This window comes from Lactuca sativa, chromosome 2 (genome assembly GCF_002870075.4).
Source record: "Lactuca sativa cultivar Salinas chromosome 2, Lsat_Salinas_v11, whole genome shotgun sequence".
NCBI classification, from domain to species: domain Eukaryota; kingdom Viridiplantae; phylum Streptophyta; class Magnoliopsida; order Asterales; family Asteraceae; genus Lactuca; species Lactuca sativa.
The window spans coordinates 206013450-206039466 of NC_056624.2; the positions used below are offsets into that span (position 1 = coordinate 206013450).

General features: G+C 39.8%; 1 protein-coding gene and 1 pseudogene across 1 annotated transcript; one reads left to right on the forward strand and one right to left on the reverse strand.

Moving 5' to 3' along the window:
- Positions 1-6595: 6595 nt before the first annotated feature.
- LOC111916255 (protein AIR2-like) lies at positions 6596-7045 on the reverse strand. Its single transcript, XM_023911865.1, has one exon. The coding sequence runs from the start codon at positions 7043-7045 to the stop codon at positions 6596-6598; it is 450 nt and encodes a 149-aa protein (XP_023767633.1).
- An 8446-nt stretch (positions 7046-15491) lies between these two features.
- On the forward strand, positions 15492-18055 carry LOC111916256 (NADPH--cytochrome P450 reductase 1-like; annotated as a pseudogene).
- The last annotated feature ends 7962 nt before the right edge of the window (positions 18056-26017 follow it).

The window sequence follows — 26017 nt, forward strand, 5'->3', positions numbered from 1 at the left end:
AGGCTTTTCAACCCAAAAATAATAAATTTACTAATTTTCATCAACCAACAATAAATTTATTAAATTCATGAAACAATAACCCTGATTACCTGTTCCCGTTATCCTCACTTTACGTCCCTAAACACCTTTCATAAGGGACCTAGCCTAAGGATTTCCATCGGGGTGACAACACTAATTTAGGGGATTCCTCATCAATTTATGTCAAATAAGGCAACCATGTGGGGGATGGAGTATACCATTGAACACTAAGTTCACAAACACCTACAGGTTGTGAGCTTGCTAAAGTTCCACTGGACTATCTAGAAAGGTCCATGGTCGTCATCTATACTCCAGTAGATGACTGAAACAATAACAATATCGAGGCCTCTCATCATTTTAATTCACATCGACTATTTTATCTACCCATGTTTTACCCAACATATTTGTAGATAAAAATACATATACAGTTTAAAACTTGTATAAAATATCTTGAGTAAATTACTGAAATCTTTCCTATGGTTTGGCCAAAATTGCACATTTGGTCCCTAACTTTTTTTGCACTCGGATCATCCCTGTGGTTTGATTTGTTGTGTTTTTCTTCCTTATGGTTTGGTCAAAATTACACGTTTGGTCCCTAAGTTTATGTATGTAAGGGACGAAAAATACAACAAAATCAAACCACAGGGACGACCTGAGTGCAAAAAGAAAGTGAGGGACCAAAGATGCAATTTTGACCAAACCATAGGGACGATTTCAGTAATTTACTCAAATATCTATTCAATACATAGCTCAAATAAACAAACCATATAATTACACATAGCACGTATTTTATAGAAAATACTTCATAACTAAGTGTAAAAAGAAAGTGACTATACACTCACTTGTTAAGACGATAATTGGGTAGCACCTTGTCTTTTAAAATAATATTCTTCGATGAAATCGGGCTGTTTTCTCAAAAACCGGGCTTCACGTGGACAGAGTTTCGACTCAAAAACTCTTTTTCTCGGGTTCTTTGGGGCTCTGGAACTTGCTTCGGGTGCTAGGACGATACACTAAGCTTTGGGGGTATTTCTTGAAATTTAGGAGAGAGTATAAGGTGAGAGAATGGATATTTGTAACAAAAATCCAGATGGCATCAGTTCCTATTTATAGGAGGCTAAAGCTCCTTAGTACGCTGGGCGTAATGCTCAGGTACGCGGGGCGTACTGCCTCGCGAGGTTCTTCGCTGGGCGTACACTAGTATGTTGGGCGTACTAAGGGATAACTCCGGATGTGTCTAAGCTACGAACATGTGGCATTCATGCAATGGAGTAGGGAAGGTGACGGAATCCTGGTCACGTACAGGAGTACGCTAGACATACTCCGGTACGCTGGGCGTACTCCCATTTTCCTAACTTCAAAAATTTGTATCTTTCGCATACGAGCTTCATTTTTTACGTTCTTTATATCCACGTGTAGGTGAGACTGTGCTCTACAACTTTTGTTTAGACTCTGTCGGCTAATTTTGACTTAATTTTTAAAGTTATATTTTTAACAGGCCGAGACAAGAAATGTCCGTTAACAAATTATAACTTCTTCATTCGACGTCCGTTTTCGTCCGTCTTTTTACCGTTGCACTAATATCGACGAGATCTTCAATTGTCATTTAGATTGTTTCAACTAAAAATCACTCGATCTAAATTTCGAGTTTTGGGCTGCATACTGCTAAGTCAAAACTTAGAAAATCATAATTCCTCATACGAATTCAGATTTGGGCGTTCTTTTTATGCACGCTCTTGGTTTAATGAACTCTACGGCTTTCGTTTAGATCACTAAGGCTAAAAAGCACTTTATCGTAAATTCACTTTTTACGTCATACCACGTTGTGCCGGTTTTGTCGCGAAACTTCGACAGGTCATAACTTTTTCATTATAACTTGAATTTCGGCATTCCTTATATCCCCGAAATCCTTGTTCCAACCACTACAACTTCATTCTTAGATATCGAGTTTATCTAACATTTATTTTCAACACTTATTTTTATTCTTAACTTATTAAATCATAATAATTATGTAACATCCCAAGTTCAGAAGTGCAAGTTCAGGGTTCAAAGTGTAAATAAGGATGGTTAACTCGGCGAGTCCATGGGTAGACTCGACGAGTTGAGTCGCGATTCTGGTCGCGTGTTAAGTGGCCAACTCAGCGAGTCGGCGGCTGGACTCGGCGAGTTCGTGCTGAAGAGAGAAAAACCCTAATCTTCGGGGTTGCACCCTATTTAAAGGACTTATATCCTCCCTTCAGTCCCCTTATCCCCCTTTGAAGTCCAGGAAACCTGAGATCCGTTGGTGAGAGCATTGGAGAGCAAACTGGAGCTTTGAAAAGTGATTGGTGAAGAGATTTTGAAGATTAAGGAGATTGGAGCAAGGGGCTTTACAGAGATTGGGATTATTCTTCAGTTGGAGCTTTCTTTTGAGGTAATAATTCGTTGCTTGAGCTTTTGTGCATCTAGACCTATCATTTGTTGAAGTTTTGGGAGCACATCTAATGTTATGTCGGGTTTGGAGGTTGGATCTAAGGTTGCTACCTCAGATCTGGGATGGAGATGATTCAGAAGTGCATAAAGTCCCTGTTCTTGAGTTGTTGGTGAAGCCTTCTTGTCCCAAAACCTAGCCTAGAGTGTGTATGGCTTAGATCTCTTTGGATTCACATAAAATTTTCCACTTTACGTGATGGATGGCTTGTAGAAGAGTAGATCTATGGATTTGAGCCCCTGCATGGCTTGGAAAGCCACTGTATGGATTGAGAACTAGAGATACTCGGCGAGTCACATGGGTGTACTCGACGAGTTGTATGAACATGAGCATGGACTCGACGAGTTTGAAGAACAACTCGGCGAGTCTGTTGAAGATTGCCTTGGACTCGGCGAGTATGGTCGTGGGGCCCTAACTTTTCTGGTTAAGTCGCGAATCGGTGAGTCAAGGGACGACTCGGTGTGTTGATCTGGATAGGACTCGAGGATCCTTGGACTCGACGAGTCTCGGAGTGACTCGGCGAGTAGAGTCAAGGCATGGGAGTATTCAGAACATAGGAACTCAACGAGTCATCGGGTTGACTCGGCGAGTTGAGTCGTGATCTGGGGTTTCTCAGAGTATAGGGACTCGACGAGTCAGCGGGTTGACTCGGTGAGTAGGGTCAGTCACGAAGCTTGACTTTGACCAAGGGATTTACCAGTTTGTCTTCTAAGGGTATTTTGGTAAATTGGTGTTTATTGGAATTGGTTATTTGGTAGTGTGTAGTGGTGGAGTTTGTAGTAGTGGACGGAGCAGCGTGATCTAGTTATCCAGTCAGCAATTTCAGGTGAGTTATCCTCACTATACTAACAGGGTCTACGGCCTCTATCGGATGGAAATCCGGGTATTGTTATTATGTTATTGCCTTGCTATGTTTGCATCCAGATAGTTAGGATGGTATATGTGTGACCGGAAGGTCTTAGGTGCTATGAAGAGTATGAGATATATGTCGTGAGATGTTTTGAGAGTTGTATGTATTATGTTACGTTATGAGCAGTATGTTGTGGACCGGAAGGTCATCATGTTATAGAAGGTCTTATGTGCTATGAAGAGTATGAGATGTATGTCGTGAGATGTTATGAGAGTTGTATGTGTTATGTTACGATATGAGCAATATGTTATGGACTGGGAGGTCATCATGTTATGTGCGGTTATATGATATGTATGTGCTATGTATGCTGTGTATGGTAAGGACCGGAAGGTCAACAGAATACGGACCGGAAGGTCAACAGAGTTATGGGATGGAAATCCCCTAAGACATTTGGATCGGAAGATCCCATTGAGTTATGGCCTGGAAGGGCGTATGTGCTGTATGTAGTATTTTAGGGGTATCTCACTAAGCTTTCGGGCTTACAGTTGTGGTTTTATGTTTCAGGTACTTTAGGAGACTGTGGCAAGGCAAAGGCGTGATCATACCGCTCCTCATGTTTTATGTACTTAGGATGTGGTTCTGGGAAATACTCTGATAATAAATGAATTGGAAACCTTTTTGTAATGAATTAATGAAAATGGGTTGTTTTTGAAAAGTTTAAATTGGTTTGAATTGTTAGAGTGTTAAAAATTAAGCAATAAACACAAAAATAATCAAATAATACATCTTTACTATTTCAAAACAAATTACAAAGGTTGACCTAGACTATTACATCATCATTACTGTCTAGCCTTGAAACACGGGCGTTATAATTTTCTCCCCCTTAGGATGATTCGGTCCTCGGAATCACTCATCAGCAAACAAATACAGATAGCGAATCATCATGTCATTCTCCATTTGCCAGGTGAGATTTGGCCCATTCGTATGTTTCCAACAGAATAGCACTAAATCGACCATCTTGCGTCGTAAATTCTTAGTCTTACAGTCAACAATTGCCTCTGGTTCTTCGATCAACCTTTTACTTTCATCCAACCTTAATTCAAAAATTGGAATGATGTCGGTAACTTCTCCCGTGAACTTCCTCAAATAACACACATGGAAGGTGTTATGAATACCTTCTAGTTCTTTTGGTAATTCTAATTTGTAAGCTTGATTCCCAATCCTCTGAAGAACTTTAAACGGTCCAATCAACCTTGGACTCAACTTTCCTCTTTTACCAAATCTTATAAGTTCCTTCCACAGCAAGACTTTAAGTAAAACCGAATCACCAACTTCGAATGATATCGGTTGTCTTTTCTTGTTAATATAGCTCTTTTGATGATCTTGAGCTTCTAACATCCTTTTCCTAATCACTTTCAACTTTTCAGGAGTCTAATGGACTATTTCAGGTCCCATAAACTACTTTTCCCCAACTTCAATCCAACACAACGGCGTTCGACACTTTTTTCCATACAAAGCTTGATAAGGTGCCATCCTGATGCTTTAGTGGAAACTATTATTATAGGAAAATTCTACCAGAGGTAAATGTTCATCCCAATTACCTTGGAACTCCAGGTTACATGCTCGCAGCATATCCTCCAACGTTTTAATTGTTCATTAACTCTGACCATTGGTTTGCCGATGGTTAGCTGTACTCAGACACAATTTTGTACCCAATTCCTCTTGTAGACTTCTCCAAAACCACGACGTGAAACGACTATCACGATCTGACACAATCGTCATGGGAACAGCATGAGCTTTTACTATCTCTTTCACGTAAACCTTTGCAAGTTTTTCCATTGACCACTTCTCATTATCGACTATGAAATGTGCACCTTCTGTGAACCGATCAATGACTACCCAAATCATGTCGTGACCGTTCTTTGTTCTAGGTAGTTTAGTTACGAAATCCATAGTGATGTCTTCCCATTTACCCATGGGTACAGGTAAACGTTCTAAACTCCCACACGGTTTCTGAAGTTGTGCTTTAACCCTCGCACATGTCACACACTCGGCCACATACTTTGCAACATCGAGCTTCATTTTCGGCCACCAGTAGTAGGGTTTCAGATCCCTATACATCTTTGTGCTGCCAGGATGAATCGAGTACATAGTCTTGTGAGCTTCCTCTATCAGAAGATTTATCATTCCTCCTGTCTTAGGTACCCAAATCCTATCTTGGAATACCTTCAACCCTTGGTTGTTGGTACCGAACACTAACGTTTTGCCCAAACGTTCTTCCTTTCGGTCATTTTTCTCTGAAGCTTCTTCCCGAGCTTTCTTTATACTTTCCATAATTGTCGAGACTACTTCAATTCTCAACGCTCTTGGCCTTTTCTTTTCAAGGTTTACCTTCTAAATGAGAGCATCAGCGACAAAATTTTCTTTACCAGGGTGGTAAAGTATCTCACAGTCGTAGTCCTTAAGTAACTCTAGCCAGGGTCGTTGTCTCATGTTCAATTCCTTCTTATTAAAGAGATATTGAAGACTTTTATGAACAGTGAAAAGTTTGCACTTTGTGCCATAAAGATAATGCCTCCATATCATGAGTAGGGTAGTTCTTTTCATGTTCTTTCAATTGTCGAGATGCATATGCTATCACCTTTTCTCTTTGAGTTAGAACACATCCCAACCCGACTCCCGATGCATCGCTATCCACTGCAAAGTCTTCAACTCCATCGAGTAGAGAAAGAATTGGTGCTTCACATAATTTCTTCTTTAGCTTCTTGAATGTTTCCTTATGCTTCTCACTCCAAGAATAAGTAGCTCCCTTGTGGGAGGCTTCTTTGCTTTGGATATCAATCCTCACTCTTCAATGCATTTTCCGCTGCTTCGTTAGGGAGGCTTCTTTGCTTTGGAGGTACATCCACTCTTGATGCTTCACTTTTCTTCGGGTAATCCTTTGATATATGCCTTTTGTCCCTGCATCCGTAACAAAACCTCTTGCTGGATGTACAGACGTTGGCGTAATGTCCATTCTTCCCACACTTAAAACAAGTCACTTCTTCGTAGCATCTCCCATAGTGCTTCAGTGGTGCCTTTGGATTTGTAACTCCTTTCCTTTTTGGGCAGTCTTACTTAAGGTGCCCTTCCTCATTACATTCGTAACGAACCTTGGTGTTGAATGTACACTCATCGGCGTAATGCCCATGCTTTCCACACTTGAAACAAGTTACTTTTTCGTAGTACCTCCCATAGTGCTTCAGCGGTACACTTGGCTATGTAGCTCTCATTGGACATTCTTGCTTGAAGTGTCCCTCTTTACTACACTTAAAGCAAACTCCTTCCTCAATTGGGCATTCGTGGACATAGTGACCAGTCTTCCCGCATTTGAAGCAGGTTACTTCCTTAGGGCATCTACCGTTGTGTTTTCTTCCATACTTGTCACACCATTTTGCTTCACCTACTCCTCCAAACTTTGAGAACATGTTGTTCTTGTCAGACCTTGAAGACCCCTCAAATTTCCTCTTCTTTCCAACATCAACCTTGTTGGTGATACTGCCGTTGATCACTTCATCAACAGACTTAGCAACCCAGATGGTCGCCTCAAGAGTGGGTGTCTGGCGTACTGGCACAGTAAGTTCGTCCTTACTTTGTTGAAGTAAACGCCTTGTTTCTTCCATCTGTTGATCCAACATTATCTGCACCATTGCTAGTACTCCGGCCATCATGATTAGCCCAGGTGCAGCTGCTACCTATGGCACATGCTCAAGCACTTGTGGCTTGGGCTGTGGGTTACCGCTTCTAAATCCTCTTCTAGCGCTCACCTTGTTGATCTATGCACCAAATCAGACATTCGGTGTACCGAGGCGAGAATTTAAGATAGGAAAGTGTTATTTATGATAGACGTATAAATCTCCCTATTACTCCGAAAAGTTATATGCTAGTTCTAATACCGTAATTAAACGTTTAGAAACCTGAACACATGAAGTTTCCAGATCCGGTCGGCAATAGACCATAGATCCGATCATATAATGCATATTATCAATCATTTAGCACATAAAAGCATGTTAGACATCATTCCTAAAATAAACTAGTGCTTTTTGTCTATTCAGGTGTATTACCAAAATCTATTAGACACACTCTTCACAATCATTTCTTAGGATTCTAAGTTTAAGCTAGAAATAAAACCATATTCCTAGTTCGCTTAAACTAATGCTCTAATACCAACTATGACATCCCCATTTTCATGGCTAGAAAAGACCGATTTTGTTTATGCTTTATAAAAATCAGAGTATCTATTTTTAATAAAAAGGTTGCGGAATTTGTTCCCAGTAAAACATGATAAATACGTTATCAAAGCAGTTCCGAAGAAAAGTATTTTTATTCATTTTAAAACATTTGGGATGTCATTGTCAATGCAGAAACATAAGCATAAACAGAACTTACATTCATTATCACTAGTGATTTGTATCTCCTTAATCTCTCAGTGTAATGTGACTTCATATCAACACCTGTGATATAAATAAACTGAGTGGGTCAGGTTGGGAAACCTAGTGAGTACATAGGGTTTTCTGCCCACAATAATATAATTATTATGTTTAAACATTTAAACAATCAACCCAATTACCCATCCCCATTATCTTCTTTATTCTACCCTAAGAATTCAGCTATTCCTCGTTTATTTATTCCTAAGGGTTATCCTAAGGAATAGGCATGAAATTCATCGTTGCCAAGGTTTACTCAATAGGCACTAAATCCATAGTTACCAAGGTTTATCTTGTTTATTGATAGTATTGTTTCTGAGACTCCTCTCGCAATACAGGTCAGTGGGTTTTATCTCGTTTATCGACGGTATCGTTTCCGAGAATCCACTCGCAATACATGTTGATGGGTTTTTAGAGTACACCTAGTGAATACACAGTTCAAAACACGTAGAGGCTGCGAGCCTGCTAGTGTCCACTGGACTGTCTAGAATAGTTTGTGGTTGTCATCCATACTCTGCTGGATGACGGGGCCATCACTTGGGTAAAAGGCTTCTCTCATGGTTGACCTCTTACCCTTACCTCATGGTCTATATCACCTCTTCATCATTTTATTTTTTTCACACATAAACTATTTCATCTACCCATGTTTTACCCAACACATTTTGTAGATATAAAATACGTATACAGTTTAAATAATTTAAAACATGTATGAAAATCTTTCACCCAGCACAGACAACAAGTATTCAGAAAAAAATACAAACATAACACGTAGTTTATATAAAATACTTCATATCTATGTGTAAGATGAAAGTAACTATGCACTCACTTGATTAGGTGGTGACTCGGCACTCGGACAGCACTTCGTTACTCTTAAAATAATTTTCCTCGACAAAACCTAGTATCAAAATATCACTAGGGTTTAATCTAACGTTAACCGCGACTAATTAATAGTCTAGCTATTATTACTATTATATAAGCGTTAAACAACACCCTATATGACTCATAATAAGAGCCCAAATAATTATTTTAAGGTCCTAATATCATTACTATATTGAAACATAAGCTATACTAAAGATAGGTTACGCGTAGCTCACTTACAGCGGGTTTTCTCGAAAACCAGGCTTCGCTGGAGCAGCATTTCCGAGCCGAAAGGCTCTTTTTCTCGGAGTCGTCGGGCACTCTGGGGCTTCCACCTCGTGCTAGGGAGGTTCCCTAGGATTTTCGGGGGGTTTCGGGGCTAGAGAGAAGTTCTAGAGAGAGAGGGAAGTGAGGCGAGGTGTGAGGAAGGAATGGAGGCCTCACCACTGATTTATAGGGGCTGGAGGAAGGTTCACAGCGTGAATTTTTAATATTCACGTTGTGAGCCAGGCTGGCTACAGCCAGGCCCTGCCTGGTGCTAACATGTGGCATCGCACACAGGGTGAAAATCAGCCGACTTTCAAAAATTCATAACTTTCGCATACGAACTCCGTTTTCGACGTTATTTAGATCCACGCGTAGGTAAAAATAAAATCTACAACTTTCATTTAGACTCAGTCGGCTAATTCTCGACCGATCTTAAATTTAACAGTAGGAGGAGATTAGACTGTTAAATGACCGCGAAGGATTCATAACTCCTTAATACGGACTCCGTTTTCGTCTGTCTTTTTACCGTTGAGTTCCTATTAATGAGATCTTCAACTATCATTTAGGTCGCGTAGGCTAAAAACCGCTCGAACTAAAATTCGAGTTTCGGGCTGTACACTACTAAGTCGGAACTTCGAAAAATCATAACTTCCTCATACGAAGTCAGATTTGGGCGTTATTTTTATGGACACTCTCGGTTTAACGTATAATACAACTTTGGTTTAGATTACTAAGGCCAAAAAGTCTTCTATCGTAAATTCATTATTTTACGTTTCCCGGTGTCGTGCCGATTTTGTTGCGAAACATCGACGGGCCATAACTTCTTCGTTAAAACTCGGATTTTGGCGTTCTTTATATCTACGGAAACCTTGATACATATTCTACAACTTGTTTAATGTTCTTTATTCTAAATAATATTTTGCCAAAAAGTCATTTTCGACACTTATTGCCTCTAAATTGTCTAACCCGGATCTACGGGCGTTACATATGCTCTCTCTCGGATGGGTAAAGACCATTCTACCCTTCCTGACCTCTTTCACTCCTAAGGTCAACAAAAGTCAACTCCAATTTTGACCAGACTTGCCGAGTGCACTTGGGAGACTCGTCAAGTCTAGTCGATTCATGGTAACCCCAGCAGGCTCCAACTCGACGAGCTAACCCCTAACTCTTTGGGTCACCACCTGACTCAGTTCATCGGGACAAAAGCCTGGCTACTCGCCGAGTCAGCGGCTCAACTCGGCGAGTCTATTCAGACTCTTTTTCATTCAGACCATTTTAGTGCAAGATACTTTCCCAAACTTCATAATTATGCTCACAAGGCTCATTAATCACGTAAAGGTTCAATCTTTATGATCATGCATCGCACATCTAGCTCTAACTGACAAAATAACCCTCATAATGGTGTGTTAGGCTCAATACTCTTATGTGACTGCATAAAGCTAGGATCATGGGACTCTCTGGACTTCTCAAGGTCCTGATCTGATGTTTATGCCTCAAGGAGACTTCACTTTCATCATAACTTAACTCAAAAGAAGGTAAAGAAACCCTAAATTCATGAGATCTACTAACCATACCAAAATAGGTAGAGATTTATACCTCAAACAACAGCTTTGAATGGAATAGTAGTAGATCTGAGCCCCTCCAACAATTTAGCTTGAACACTCTCCTTCTTCCTTACAAGAATGCACCCAAATTAATGAAAATTAGTTCCCTCTTTCTCTCTATGCTCTTAGGATCATTTAGGGTCTCTCAAGGGAAGTGTGGCCGCAAATGAAGCCCATAAGGGCCTTTAAATAGGTCACAAACCCAAAAAATTAGGGTTTTTCTCAGCAGCGCTGACTCGGCGAGTCAGATACCCGACTCGTCGAGTCCATTCATTAAACACGTCACCAAAGCACGACCCTACTCGATGAGTTAGGGCACCAACTTGTCGAGTCACTCCCCATATCTTGAAATGAATACTCAAAATATTATCCCTGGAAATCCGTTTGTTACAATTCTCCCCTACTTGAATTAGATTTCGCCCTCGAAATTGCTCCTCAACCACATAGATATAAACCAAACACCTGAAAAGCACCATTGAAAGGATCTCACACCAAAACGATATCTTACTCCATGGATACATGAACCCAACAGGAACTCCTAAAGTCGGAACAATACTGACCCCTCTGCCGCTAGGATACCCCTTCTGACTTTCCAAATCTAGAACTCTAGTGGTCTGGTCCGCCGCTAGACTGTCCACTAAAGATATCATCACGTTATTTGCTCCTCGAATAACAGACCCCGATAACTCACTGCCCCTTAGATTCTCACAAGATAAGCCCAAGAATCGGCTACCGATCACCCATGCTAGACATACCAAATGATCCCAAACACACTTCCATAGACGAAAGGGTCACACGCTACCGGAGACCCATCCACTGGACTGCTGTCAGAATACGTCCGAACATTGAACCCTCAACACCCTATCCTCAGACACAAGAAAATAATCAAGCTCGCTCAGAAGTGCCCTCTGGCATCAAAAATTATAAACCCCAACTTACTCTCAAGTTATCCTACTCCATACTGAGTACTAGGTCATCTCTCAACTCGGCAATTGAACCTCGAAAGGTTACCCATAACATATCCTGAAATGTCTCACTGACTTCCTTCTCACAACAACTATCTCGGCCTAGTGACACACAAGTCACGAAGTTCTCTTTACCCCAAGTGATTACTATAATCCTAACTAAAATTGTCTCACCCTCAACCTCTGTCGACAACTACCCATTAGTCTCATGTGTCTCGTGGTCTTTCCCACACCAACGAACCGACCCACCAAGTTCCAAGACACCAGATGACAACAATACCCCTTCCAAAAAGAAATCCCTCTCTAAATCCGGAATCTCAATCCATTTACTCGATACACCACTAGAATCAAACTCAACTCGAGAGTCTGGCCCGACGCGAATTTGCAACCACCCGTCCTAATAAATCACCCAACTCATGACTCATGACTCGCAACCCACTCGTACATCACTTCTCCGATTCCTTCCCATTACGGTCTCCATAGCCTAACTCAGGATATAATGATTCCCGACTATCATAGAGACCTCCGTCTCTTTCCTGATCTGGCCACCAGGCTCTCGGATACTCAATGCAACAAGGCTACTCAAGCCTACTCAATGCAGTAAGGCTATTCAAGGCTAAGAACTCTCCTGAGTCATGTTCCGACTAACGAATAACGCGGTTCCTTGCAGTACCACGACACCCTCTCACCGACTAATGAGTACTACGGCTCCCCGCAGTATCACAACACTTTCTCACTGACTAGTGAGTACTACGGCTCCCCGCAGTGTCACAACACCCTCTCTGAATAGTGAGTACTACGGCTCCCCGCAGTATCACAACACCTTCTCACTAACTAGTGAGTACTACGGCTCCCTGCAGTATCACAACACCTTCTCACTAACTAGTGAGTACTACGGCTCCCCACAGTATCACAACACCTTCTTTGACTAGTGAGTACTACGGCTCCCCGCAGTATCACAACACCTTCTCACTGACTAGTGAGTACTACGGCTCCCCACAGTATCACAACACCTTCTCACTGACTAGTGAGTACTACGGATCTCCGCAATATCATAACACCTTCTCACTGACTAGTGAGTACTACGGCTCCCCATAGTATCACAACACCTTTTCTTGCTACCATCCACATTCTTAAATAATCTCACTTGATGTCGCTAGCTGAAGGGATCCCACTGGAATCATAGATACTTGATACTCCACTTACTATCTCGCAATTCAAGCCTAAGTATAACCCGATAATCAGGGCATCATGCTTGGATACCTGGGTACACCATCACCGAACCTCACGAAGTCTTTCCTCACCCACCGATCTCCTATATACGGCATCATACCCTGATATCGCAAAGCATCCTTTCAAATTCTTGCAACTGATCATCCTCTCGCACCACTCGTAACTCCGTAATATTCCAACTCTAAATTGAAACACGGAGGAGTCGTCAGCGACTCAGAATACGTAGACGACAATCCGAAACTTCCTCCTCTATTGCTCAAAACTCGTGCAAGAATACTCATAACAACCCTGAAGTTGGTTGCCCAATCAACTTCCACTACTAGAATATAGGCCTTTAATGACGCACAAACAATGACACGCAGTGATTTACGATATGCAAAAGCGTGTGCCCTAAAAATAATATCATCTCTTCTAAAATTTGAAGGATTTTGGACGCGCATTTTTGCGTGCCCTTAAAATAAGTGTCAGAACAAAAAAAACGGAGGGCACTCAGCATAAAAGGCGTGTCGTCTAGTCATGTCGCTTTATAATTTTTAAAATGAACACGCGTTTAGACTATTTATCTTATCAAAAAATTCACAGGGATCATTTTCTAGGGTTTTGTCAATGAGGGCTCTCTACCACATTCTACATCAACTCTCCTCCTGAAACCTTCAACAACGTTCTCTACCTCGAATCACCTCCTGCCGGCGACCTCGACTCATCTTTTTCTGCATCGCCAACTTCTTACGTTCCCATGGTCTGCCAATCAGATTTCATTTACCAAAGCTCAGGGCTCCGACATGAGTTCTTCCCTTTTTGTTGTATCTTAACAAATTATATTCCTGTTATCAAGCCATGTTAGAACCCTAATTCCAGAAGAAATCGATTGATTCTTCATGTTTCATCAAAATCGGAGCAGAGCAGTTGATGTCCGATGGAGGGAGTGGATCCCATTATGTCCAAATGCAATCGGAGTCGTCGAGGTTGTCATCGTTCTTCTCATTTCATCAAAATCCGCCTGAAGGGACTCGAATTTTCAATGAGTTGTTCAAGGACACAATTGTACAAGTCGCTCGTCCTAACTCTTTCTCAGTTTCATACATCCCCTCTAACCACACCTTCTTCTTCCTTCAAACCTAGATGCAAAAATCGATGAAACACGCGTTTTCCGACATTTAATAGCTAAGAGGGAAAAGAAATCTCCGAAAAATAGAAAACCCTGCCTTATTCTCCTTCCTTGCTTCTACTTTTCTCTTTTCGGTTCTTCACGCACACAAAGTTGACGGCATAATGAAGGGAAGGAAGATTGGAGAGCTTCCACCAGATACACGTTTACATCCCTATCGTGCGATTCTATTAGCAAAAAATCAAGTCCATAGTTGAATTAGGCCGTCCAAAGTTTTCTAACCCTATATTCTTGTGAAATTTCAAGCACATCTCTCTAAACTGGGACGAGGATGGAAAAAGACGGGTTGAGCTAACAACTTGAGCATTCAGGTCCTGTTTTCATTCTTCTCTCTCTCTCTCTCTCTCTCTCTCTCTCTCTCTCTCCCCCTGATATTAGGGTTTTTTCATTTATAGAGCAAGTAATTTGAAGAATGACATCCCTAAAATCAATTTTTATAATCACTTGGTGGCTGACTTGTGTGAACTGTACCAAATTTTGAGGTGTTATTCTCATCTCTTTCATCGATACATTTTTTTACCAGTTCATATTTTCATAAATTTCGTTATCAAAGCAATTTTTGAGTGCCAGTGAGATTCATCCATCAACTGAAATGGCAAAATTAATTTTTTTTTTGTGTATTGTAATTCATTAATTTCTAACCACATGGATCGATGTTAGTGTATGATTTTTATATGATTATGTGGAACATGGATATGTGCACAATGTGTTTGTATAAATGCCCAAAGGAATCTTAGAGTTGGCATGGGTATGTTTCCGTTTCACAATTAAGGTTTCTCTTCTTTTTTAATGTTGATGCTTACTCATTTGGTAGATGGCTGCCAAATGTGCTTGAACATACCTTTCATGTTCACCTAATATGGAGATAGCTCTTAACCTCTTTCTGATATTTTATTTATCATATCCATCTTTTAATAACGATTTTCTATTTATAATAGGAGATGTGTGATTAAGATGATAGCTGTCAAGTGTACAAATGTTGAGGAGAATTTGAAAAATGAATCTGATTTAGCTAAAAGAACAGTAGAGGTTAACTTCCATTTCCAAATTTTCAACTCATACTTCTTTTTTTACCACTACATTCCTTCACTTGTGTTATTGGATTTTATTATAAAGTAATCTTTAGCTAAGAATATTTATTTTTGCTCTTTTCAATGTGATCCAACATAAAAGAATTCATGAGATGCAGGTTGCAATGTTGGGCTAATGACGAGTGCATATGATTATAAATTAATTCTGGTGCACAAGTAATTACATATCATAACTTGAAAGCAATATAAAAAATGAAAACACTTAATAGCAAAGAGTTTAGGTCATCACTCATCTCCGTTGAAAGACAGTCAGGTATAACTAGAAAACTAAATCAATTAAGTTAATGAATAAAGCAAAAATGTTATTTTTTATTAAAATAAACTTTATTCAACTAAAGTTTATTGAAGGTGACAACTAATAGAAATGATCTGATTGGCAATGGCAATGGCAGCTTGTGCTGCTACTTCTATCCTTAATTGTTGTCCCATGGATGCTGCTACCCAAGCCTTTCATTTTAAAGGCACATCATAACAGGGTATGTCATGTTCTTTTTATTTTTTTAACCATGTTTATATTTTTTGATAAATATTTAAAGACCATATTATATACTTTATTTAATGTTCCAGACACACCAAGGTGATTCCTACGTGGCACTTGAAGGGACAGATGAGTCATTGGTGGAGGGAGGTCATCATGGCTCCCATGACCATGAAGAAGAGTTTGAGTTCAGCGAAGTATTTGTTCATCAACTTATTCATAAAATTGAGATTGTACTTGGGGTAGTGTCAAATACTTGAGAAAATGATAGGGCTATATTCGTCTTTTTTTTTATTTCAGGTTAAGGTTCGAGAAGCTGGGACAGATTGGGAATGGGGGTGGTTGTAAATGTGGTGAAAGACCAAAATACCCCTATATTGCCTTCTGAAACATGTGTATTGTTTTGTGTAGTCGTTCTGGATGGATGGTCAAACTAGTAATTTACAAAGCAAGGAAGTTATTACAAGGAAGCTCTGGGGTTGTTGGAAGAATAACCCTTTTGCATACCAATGTGGTAGTCAGTGGCTACTGTGTACCTAATTTACATCTGACAGTGTCAGGGGTTGTTGGAAGAATCTGTTTATTTATTTATTCGTATTTTAGATATGAGACCAGGGACCATGGTGGAGCCTCCTTGCCGCCTTCTTTCCCGCCATGCACTTTAAGAAAAGCATTGGCTTCCTATGCAGACGTTTTGACTTCTCCCAAAAAGGTATTTATCATTATAATTTATACCTTCATTTCTAGCAATGTACTATTTATTATTTCAATAATTATTATCCGAATTTAAACTTAGCAAATTCTTGATGCTTATTTATTTTAGTCTGCTTTACTTGCCCTAGCTGCTCATGCTACTGATCCTGATGAAGCTGAGAGACTGAAATTCCTTGCATCTCCTGCTGGAAAGGTTTGGGATTTCTTTTTCTTAATATGAAAAGTGATGTTATATATTTATTTATTTGTTGGATAAATATTGTTCAGGATGAATATGCTCAGTGGTGTTTTCTTTGCATCTGTTGCCCCTCGCTTACAACCTAGATACTACTCAATTTCTTCCTCCCCTAAGTAAGTTTATTTCCATAATCTTGATTTTATTTATTAAAATAATAATTCAAGAATGTAATAATATTTATATGTATTAATCTTACAGAATGGCACCAGAAAGGATTCATGTTACTTGTGCATTAGTGTATGAGAAAACACCATCAGGACATGTCCACAATGGAGTTTGTTCCACCTGGATGAAGGTATCAATTATCAATTATCAATTACTTTTTATTTTCTTCCTATAAATAGCAACCAAAAGGTTAAACATGAGATTTAAAGTTTATGGTTTTATTTTTCAGAATGCAGTGCCAATGACAAAAAGTGAAGATTGTAGTCGGGCACCTATTTTTGTCAGAACATCAAATTTCAGACTTCTATCTGCTCCTAAAATCCCAATTATTATGATTGGTCTAGGAACCGGATTGGCTCCTTTTAGGGGTTTTCTTCAAGAAAGATTAGCCCTAAAGGAATTCGGATCCCAACTCGGATCATTCGTTTTATTTTTCGGATGCAGAAATCGCAAAGTGGTATGTATATGTTCAAAAACTTTTTTTTAAGATTAAAAAAATGTCTTAAGTTTTTACATACTTTGTCGCATACTGATATAGCTCCCGAAATGTTAATCTTCCAACTTGCAGCTCTTGATCCTTTAAAGCTATTTGATGAGCTGCTTGGTATTTGGACTTTGGAATTGATAAAAATGAACATGCATATATTATCAGCAAGATCATTGTCATTCATGGCTTTGATAGCTCCAAAGACATGCAACTCCCGATTTCTCAGTTATCATGAACACTATATTCATTATCTTTAACATATTGGTCTTTTTTCTGATATATCTTGTTATAATGACAGGAACTTATTGAAGAGCTGCAAATTTACTTTCTGTCATTTTACAGAGTAGGATATGGAGAGAGTGATCCACATCCAAAGCGTTCAGTTCAATATCATCTACACTTGTTTGAATTTAATATCATCACTTTGTTAAAAAGACCAAAATACCCCTATATTGCCTTCTGAAACATGTGTATTGTTTTGTGTAGTCATTCTGGATGGATGGTCAAACTAGTAACAGATTAACTCCAAAGTATTGCTCATAAAGAGAAGGATATCTACTCGAAGAGATCGAAAGACAATGGGAGGAGGTGGATCCTTTTCAGCTGGTGGTCCTGGAAAAGGGATGTACTCTCATCTCTATGAGTTGCTTCTTCATATTATTTTTATTAAATTTAAAATTAGTTATCATAATTCACATACTAATTTTAATTTTTAAATTATTTTTTTGGATTTTTATCGTGAGCAAATCTTAGAGTTTTGAATGAGTACCCTGAGATTCAATCGTTTTCAGCATTCAACTCTATCTATAATCACACAGCCTTATTTGGAATCCATCAATAAGCTTTCAGTTATTTTATTTAAGTGATTATTTAATCCTTTTTATAAAAAATCCATGCAGAGTTCTGATTTTGTATCCAAAGTTGTTGATATAGCCGTGAAAGAACTCATTGCAGTTGCCACCAACAGAGAAGGTAAGCTATAATATGCTAAAGTTGAATTACTTTTTAAGAAATAGCAACCTACTTTTACTGATTTGTTTATTATATCAAACTTTCATCTCTTCCTACTACTACAACATTGAAAACAAAAACAAAATCACATTTTCATTGTTTTAATTAGATATATTTTAGCTCCCAAGATTTTAGAAAGATATCAATTTGTTTTCTACAATTATAACATTTTTTTTATAATTTTCAAATCTTGAAATGATTTGTTTAACCCTTAAAACACAAAAGCATATGATATGAAATTACCTTCTGTTCAAGCTTAACCTTCTTTCCTTCCCCAAGAATCTCCTGTAAAGTGTGAAACTTTACACATACAACATTAGAACACTTCATGTTGAAGTTGCAAGAAACAAAGAAATCGAAGCATCACTTGTGGTTTAATTCATATTCTGGGACAAAAAGAGTCCTAGGGGTATTTTTGGAATATTTAGTTTTTCTAACTTTTATGCGGAGTCCTAGGGGCTACAAAAGGTGTTGATGTTAGTAATGAAAGACAAGGTTCAGATTAAAAAAGTGTTGTAGAGCTAACAAATGGTTCTTCAGGTATGCAATACTCTAGGCATAATTATAATATAAAACTATAAAAAAATTTCATTTTTTGATATATATTTTTTGTTTTCTTTTGTAGAGGATACTAAAGAGAAAATCTTGCAAAGGATATTTATTGTTTTGTTTTGTAAAGGATACCGCTCACATTTTCCCAAATTACCCCTTCCTCTACAATGTTTTTTTTTGTTTCTGTGTATTTTGTGCATCAGGTAAAGTTGATGGAAGAAAGGAATATGAAGCCACTTGATTCAAATCTTGCAGCATTATCAGCAAGATGCAGTAAAGACTTGGAGTTGAATTTGGCTAAGTCATTCTTGAGTGAGATGGGCCAATGTACAACTGCTTATCCATATAATCAACTACTTGGTTGGAAGAATTATGAAAGACAAGATGCAACTTTACTTAGTTGGAATTTGATGTACAGAGTATATTAGATGTAAATTTAGATATTGTAAGAAATAGAATTGTATGACATTAAATTTTATGCAATGGATTGTATTTTTTGTATATGATATTTTATTTATATTATGAGACATTAAATGCAAATTTAATTTAAAAATTAATAAATATATAAATATATTTTTTTAGAACAATTATAATTATGATACGAAAAAATGTGTGTCATCTTCATTTATGACATGGCCTTTCTTGACAGGGGCTTCCTTGATACGCACTGCGTATCATAAACACGCGCGTCGTAAGGTTACGACACACAAATGCGTGTCATCTTCCTTTATGACAGGGCCTTCCTTGATGCGCATTGCGCGTCATAACCGCGCGTCATAAATGCGCGTTGTCTCTCTTTATGACAGGGCCTTTATTGACGCGCATTTGCACGTCGTCTGAGCGTTTTACAACGCGCAATGAGCGTCGTAAAAGGCTGTTTTTCTAGTAGTGTTCTTCCCTTCCCACACTACATATAATAGCCCATACCTTGAACCAGAAATTCTCAACCGCCGAACTAACCTTACAAGCCAACCACCTTGAATTTACCATTATAACCTTGATGGATTCCTAACCAACACAAGGTCTCCGACCAACGGCCACTTTCCGTGGAGACACTCATCCTTTCTCAAACACGTACCACATGCACTATCTCGCTCTGCACCTCGCCCTGACCACCAATAACCTTGGTCTCAAGAATCCATACTGCAGGTCTCTATATCCAGTTCTCTAACCGTTCTTGAACAAATCTATTATCTTCTCAAAAGTACCCGGTTCTCCTTACTCAGGGTTCGAACCATCACCAATTGGTTCACCAACAATCTATCCTATAGACTGTTTTTACCAGTAACATCGCACCTAATCTTGGAAGGTGATTCGCAATGCTCGATGATCTCCCCAATAGAGATCAAACAACTCCAAATACCCTGAATCTCAGATAAAATCCTTCAAAACTTCTCATCATGACTGCCTCTAGTCATTCAGAATCTCGCACCATCCCACTATCGGACATCTCAACTATCCAGTAGTAACCATGACTCTCACTCTGAAAATAATGAACTAACATACTCCTTATTCTCAACTCCTCAACCAACGTCCCATCACGTGAATTATCATAAGAGCAGAGACCTCATTACCACACTTAATACTCAACAAAGACAATAAGATCCACTGCCCCAATAACATCTTCTTGATCGTCCGCCTCTGTAGCTAATACATGCCCTACTATGCTCAAATAGGGTGTATCCTTGTCCTTAACCATCTCAGTCCCTACTGACAACCTGCTCATGCTCTATCGTTACCTCTCGGCAGACATACTGCCCAAATACTCTGATGGAAGGTCGTCATCAATGCTAACCCGTAGGGTTTTACCCCCAAGCTCAGAAACCGAAATCTCGACACCTCTTATGTTTCCCCCAGGAAACGGAAATAACACCACCCCGGTCACAGAAGGTGACATCTCCACTATCGGCTGATTGCTCAACTCATGTCGCAATCCTCCATAAACGCCATCTCTACTCATCCTTGAGTCTTGCGACTTCATCTGACATCTCACCAAAAATACCTTGGAGTCATCTCGACTTCCCTCACAAGGGATGCTTTGCTGGAACTTGTTCCACATGGCCCTCTGACCTCATACTCTATCGCATCCGATCTCGGTCTAACTAATCACAACGGAATAACTGGTAGAACCAGTAACACTAACCGTCACTGGCCATGTTGCTTGAACCATGTCATCACCTCTCAATCTGCTACCAATCAAGGTACTCGAACCATGACATCACCTCTCAATCTGCTACCAATCATGGTACTCGAACCATGACATCACCTCTCAATCTGCTACCAATCATGGTACTCGAACCATGACATCACCTCTCAATATGCTACCAATCATGGTACTCGAACCATGACATCACCTCTCAATCTGCTACCAATCATGGTACTCGAACCATGACATCACCTCTTAATCTGCTGCCAATTATGGTACTCGAACCATGACATCACCTCTCAATCTGCTACCAATTATGGTACTCGAACCATGACATCACCTCTTAATCTGCTACCAATCATGGTACTCGAACCATGACATCACCTCTCAATCTGCTACCAATCATGGTACTCGAACCATGACATCACCTCTCAATCTGCTACTTAGAATCTCCAGAATATTCCCTTGATCAAGTATGGGTCCTTTGCTTTCACTAGTACGGGCCCATATTACCTACCACATCTACCCATATCATCCACGCGGACCATCCTAAATTTCCTAAGTGGCTGCTCAACCTTCTCGCTCATCCATCCCGTTACTCGTGTTCGCTCCCCAGCGAAATACTCTACCCTTTCAGCGCCCTCATTTGACCACGATCACCCCTAGGCTCTTCCTAGGTACTCACACTTCTCTGCCATCAACTGCTGAAGAAATCCTAATGATGCCAGCCATCTACCTCTTGAATATCGTTATATTCACTCAGTTGGTGACTCCAATCATCCAGAGTTCCACAAAGCACGAAGCAAGCATCATTCGGGCATCAAATAATCTCCACTAGCATGTAAAACCCATCTAGGCTATTATCCTACTTGCTCTCCTCATACTCGTAGCATACCACCGAACTCAAGCAACTTCACCCCCACACGGGCATCTGACTACCCTCTCAGTAGACTCCATAAATGTTCATCTAGGTATCTCTCCTATATTACTCCTCTACTCAAATACCTCTCTAAAAAGGATTCATGCTGGATATTCTTACTCAGCACATACTTGAAAGCACATAGCAGCAACTCCTACGCTAAGGCATCACAAATCGGGCCACTCTAGTCCAAAAATATGAAATACCTAGCCTATCTCTAGCATGCATAATATCTCATAAAATATCTCATAACATTTCATAACACAAAAGTAAGGGTATTTTGGGAAGTCACCGTTCCGGCTCTAGCCCATTGTACACACTGCTCTTTCTTTTTTCTCTTTTAGAAACTCTTGCTCGTTTTAGAAAAATCCTTTCTTTGAAATTTTTTCTCAAATCCTCAGTTTGAGTCCAAATTTACCCGAAGGCGCATCCGAATCCCTCAAACCAAGGCTCTGATACCAACTTGTAACAACGTAAATTTTCAAACCAATTTTTCATTTAAACATCGCATACTTTTCATAAAATATTGTATAAAAATCTCGTTTATTCAAATTACAAAACACAACTCCATTAATAATCCAGAATCCTCATAACTATTTCTCTGGTGTGTACAACCAAGCCGGTGTTGTCCCGCGATCCTGAGAAACCTGAAACACATAACACATAACACGGTAAGCACAAAGCTTAGTGAGTTCCCCAAAATACCACGTATAATAATTCGCCACTCGAGGCTATACTCTATAAGACCCTTCGGTCAATGTGTCTCAGCAGGACCCTCTAGTCCCATAGCTCATTGGACCCTCCGGTTCTGTCTGGTTGTGAGCCTCCGGCCTCACGGATCGTTGGACCCTCCGGTCCGGTCTATAATCACAAAGACATAATGCATAGCATACCACATACAATAGGATAACATAATACTCAATGTAAGTACATAAGACCTTCCGTTCACACATAACTACCACTCAAGGTAAAGTATAGTGAGAAGACTCACCTCGGGTAAACTCGGATGATCTCAAACTCAAAACACTGATCTAGCCTCCGCCTAATCACATACAAAAATTACCTCTAATTAACAATGGATCTCAAAGGCTAGACTATTCCCTTCCTATGCTCTCTCTCGGATGGGTAAAGTCCATTCTACCCTTCATGACCTCTTTCACTCCTAAGGTCAACAAAAGTCAACTCCAGCTTTGACCAGACTCGCCGAGTGCACTTGGAAGACTCGTCGAGTCTAGACGATTCATGGCAACCCCAACAGGCTCCAACTCGACGAGCTAACCACTAACTCGTCGGTTCACCACCTGACTCAGCTCATCGGGACAAAACCCTGGCTACTCGCCGAGTCAGCGGCTCTACTCGGTGAGTCTATTCAGACTCTTTTGCATTCAGACAATTTTAGTGCAAGATACTTTCCCAAACTTCAGATTTATGCTCACAAGGCTCGTTAATCACATAAAGGTTCAATCTTTATGATCATGCATCGTACATCTAGCTCTAATTGACAAAATAACCCTCATAATGGTCTTTTAGGCTCAATACTCTTATGTGACTACATAAAGTTAGGATCATGGGACTCTCTGGACCTCTCAAGGTCCAGATCTGATGTCTATGCCTCAAGGAGACTTCACTTTCATCATAACTCAACTCAAAAGAGGGTAAAGAAACCCTAAATTCATGAGATCTACTAACCATACGAAAATAAGTAGAGATTTATACCTCAAACAACAGCTTTGAATGGAATAGTAGTAGATCTGAGCCCCTCCAACAATTTAGCTTGAACACTCTCCTTCTTCCTTGCAAGTATGCACCTAAACTAATGAAAATTAGCTCCCTATTTCTCTCTATGCTCTTTGGATCAATTAGGGTCTCTCAAGGGAAGTGTGGCCACAAATGAAGGCCATAAGGGCCTTTAAATAGGTCACAAACCCGGAAAATTAGGGTTTTTCTTAGCAACGCTGACTTGGCGAGTCAGATACCCGACTCGTCGAGTCCATTCATTAAACACGTCACCAAAGCGCGCCCCTACTCGACGAGTTAGGGCACCAACTCGTCGAGTCACTCCCCATATCTCGAAATGAATACTCAAAATATTATCTCTGGAAATCCGGATGTTACATTGTTCTACCTTCATTCTTAGCTGGGTCAACCATTATCCCTTCTTGGTTAACCACATGACCGAAAAATAGGACTTCTTGAATCCAAAAATCACATTTGGAGAACTTCGCATACAACTTCTCCTTTTTTAATACTTCTAGCACTTCTCGCAAGTGTCTTCCATGCTCCTCCTAGATTTTCGAGTAATTCAGAATGTCATATATGAACACTATCACAGATTTATCTAGGAATGGTTTACAAACCTTGTTCATTAAAGCCATGAAGGCTGCTGTAGCATTGGTTAGTCCAAATGACATAACCAAAAACTCGTAGTGTCCATATCTTGTTCTAAATGCAGTTTTCTCAATATCCTGCTCTCTTACCTTTAGTTGATGATATCCTTACCTAAGACCAGTCTTCGAGAAATAGCTCGAACCTTGCAACTGATCAAACAAGTCACCAATTCTTGGCAACAGGTACTTGTTCTTTATTGTTTCCTTGTTCAGCTCCCTGTAATCTATACACATTTCATGCTCCCATCTTTCTTCTTCACGAATAACAACGGAGCACCCTAGGGTGATGAACTAGGTCTAATAAAACTGTTGTCCAACAACTCCTGAAGTTGCGTCATAAGCTCCTTCATCTCTGTCAGTGCTAATCGATATGGGGCTTTTGCTATTGGTGTTGTTCCTGGTAACAAGTCTATTCTAAAATCCACTTGTCTATCAGGGGAAAATCCAGGAGGATTATCAGGAAAACCTTTCGGATAGTCACACACCACTACTATACTTTGCATATCATTTTTCTCTTTCATAGCATCGATCACGAATGACAAGTATGAAGTGCATCCTTTAGAAAAACATCTTCTGGCTTTCATTAGGGAAATGATTCTAGAATTTAATCGATGCTTATCTCTGTATACCATAAATGACTCCTTTCTAGGCAGGTTTACCCTTACTATCTTTTTCTTGCATAGTATTTCGGCATCATTGGTGCTAAGCCAATCCATTCCTAGAACAATGTCGAAACCATTTAACTCGATGGGTAACAACTTCTCTTGGAATTCGTTTCCATTCAAGTCGATGAAGATATTCCTAATATAATCGCTAACAGGTATGAATTTGCCACTAGAAACTTCTACAATTAGGGCATCATCTATATTTTCTATAGGCAATGCTAGTCTTTCACCAATTTTATGTGATATAAAGGAGTAATTCGCTCCGGAATCAAACAATAAATTGGCAGGCAATCCATTCACAAGAAAGGTACCTGAAGCGACATTCGTTGCATCCTTTGCAGCTTCTAATGTCATTTGGAAAGCTCTGGCTTTTGGCTTTGGTGGGAGATTAGGCTTCGTTGCCTCTATCTTCTTGGGCAATCCTTTGAAATGTGCCCTTATTCATGGTATCCATAGCACACCCTTTTGTTGGTTGTGCACTTGCTGGCCTAGTGCCTTGGCTTTCCACATTTAAAACAAGTGACCTCCTCGTTACATTTCCCAACATGTTTCTTCTTACATTTATCACACCATTTTGCTTCGTCTCCTCCTCCGAATTTTCTCGAACCAGACTTCGAGAACTTACTTTTCTTGTTGGAACCTAAAGTTCCTTCAAACTTTCTCTTTTCGCCAACTTCTGCCCTTTCCTGATTCCTTTCTTTTAACTGGGTTTCCACATTTTTAGTTGTTCGGACTGCTGTCTTCAGAGTAGCTGCCATCTTGACCGTTGGGCCAAAGTCGGCTGCCGGTCCATTTACGAACCTCTTAATTTTTGAGAGTTCAGTTGGCACTAAGTATGGAAATAACTTCATTTTTTTGGTAAATGCAGTAGCATAGTCGTCTATGCTCATTTTCCCTTTCTTCAAGTTCTAAAACTCATTGTTTAGATCTATCAGATATATCTCTGAGCAACATTGCATCTTTAACTGCTCCAAGAAAATTTCCCAATACATTTTCAGGGCTTCTCCATGTGGCATCATGTCTGCCAATAACTTCCACCAGCTTAATACAATGGTCATCAGTTGTCTAACCGCAAAAACAGTTTTCTGCTAGTCACTACAGTTGCAGCTTTCAAATATCATCTCCATTTCAGAGACTTGGCGGTTTGGCGCCTAAGAAATCTTTATACATACGCCCATCTCTTTGGATTTCCCTCTCCGGGTTATTCCTCCAAACCACAATTGGTTCATCTTGACCAATAGATCTACTATAATTTACCTCCTCAG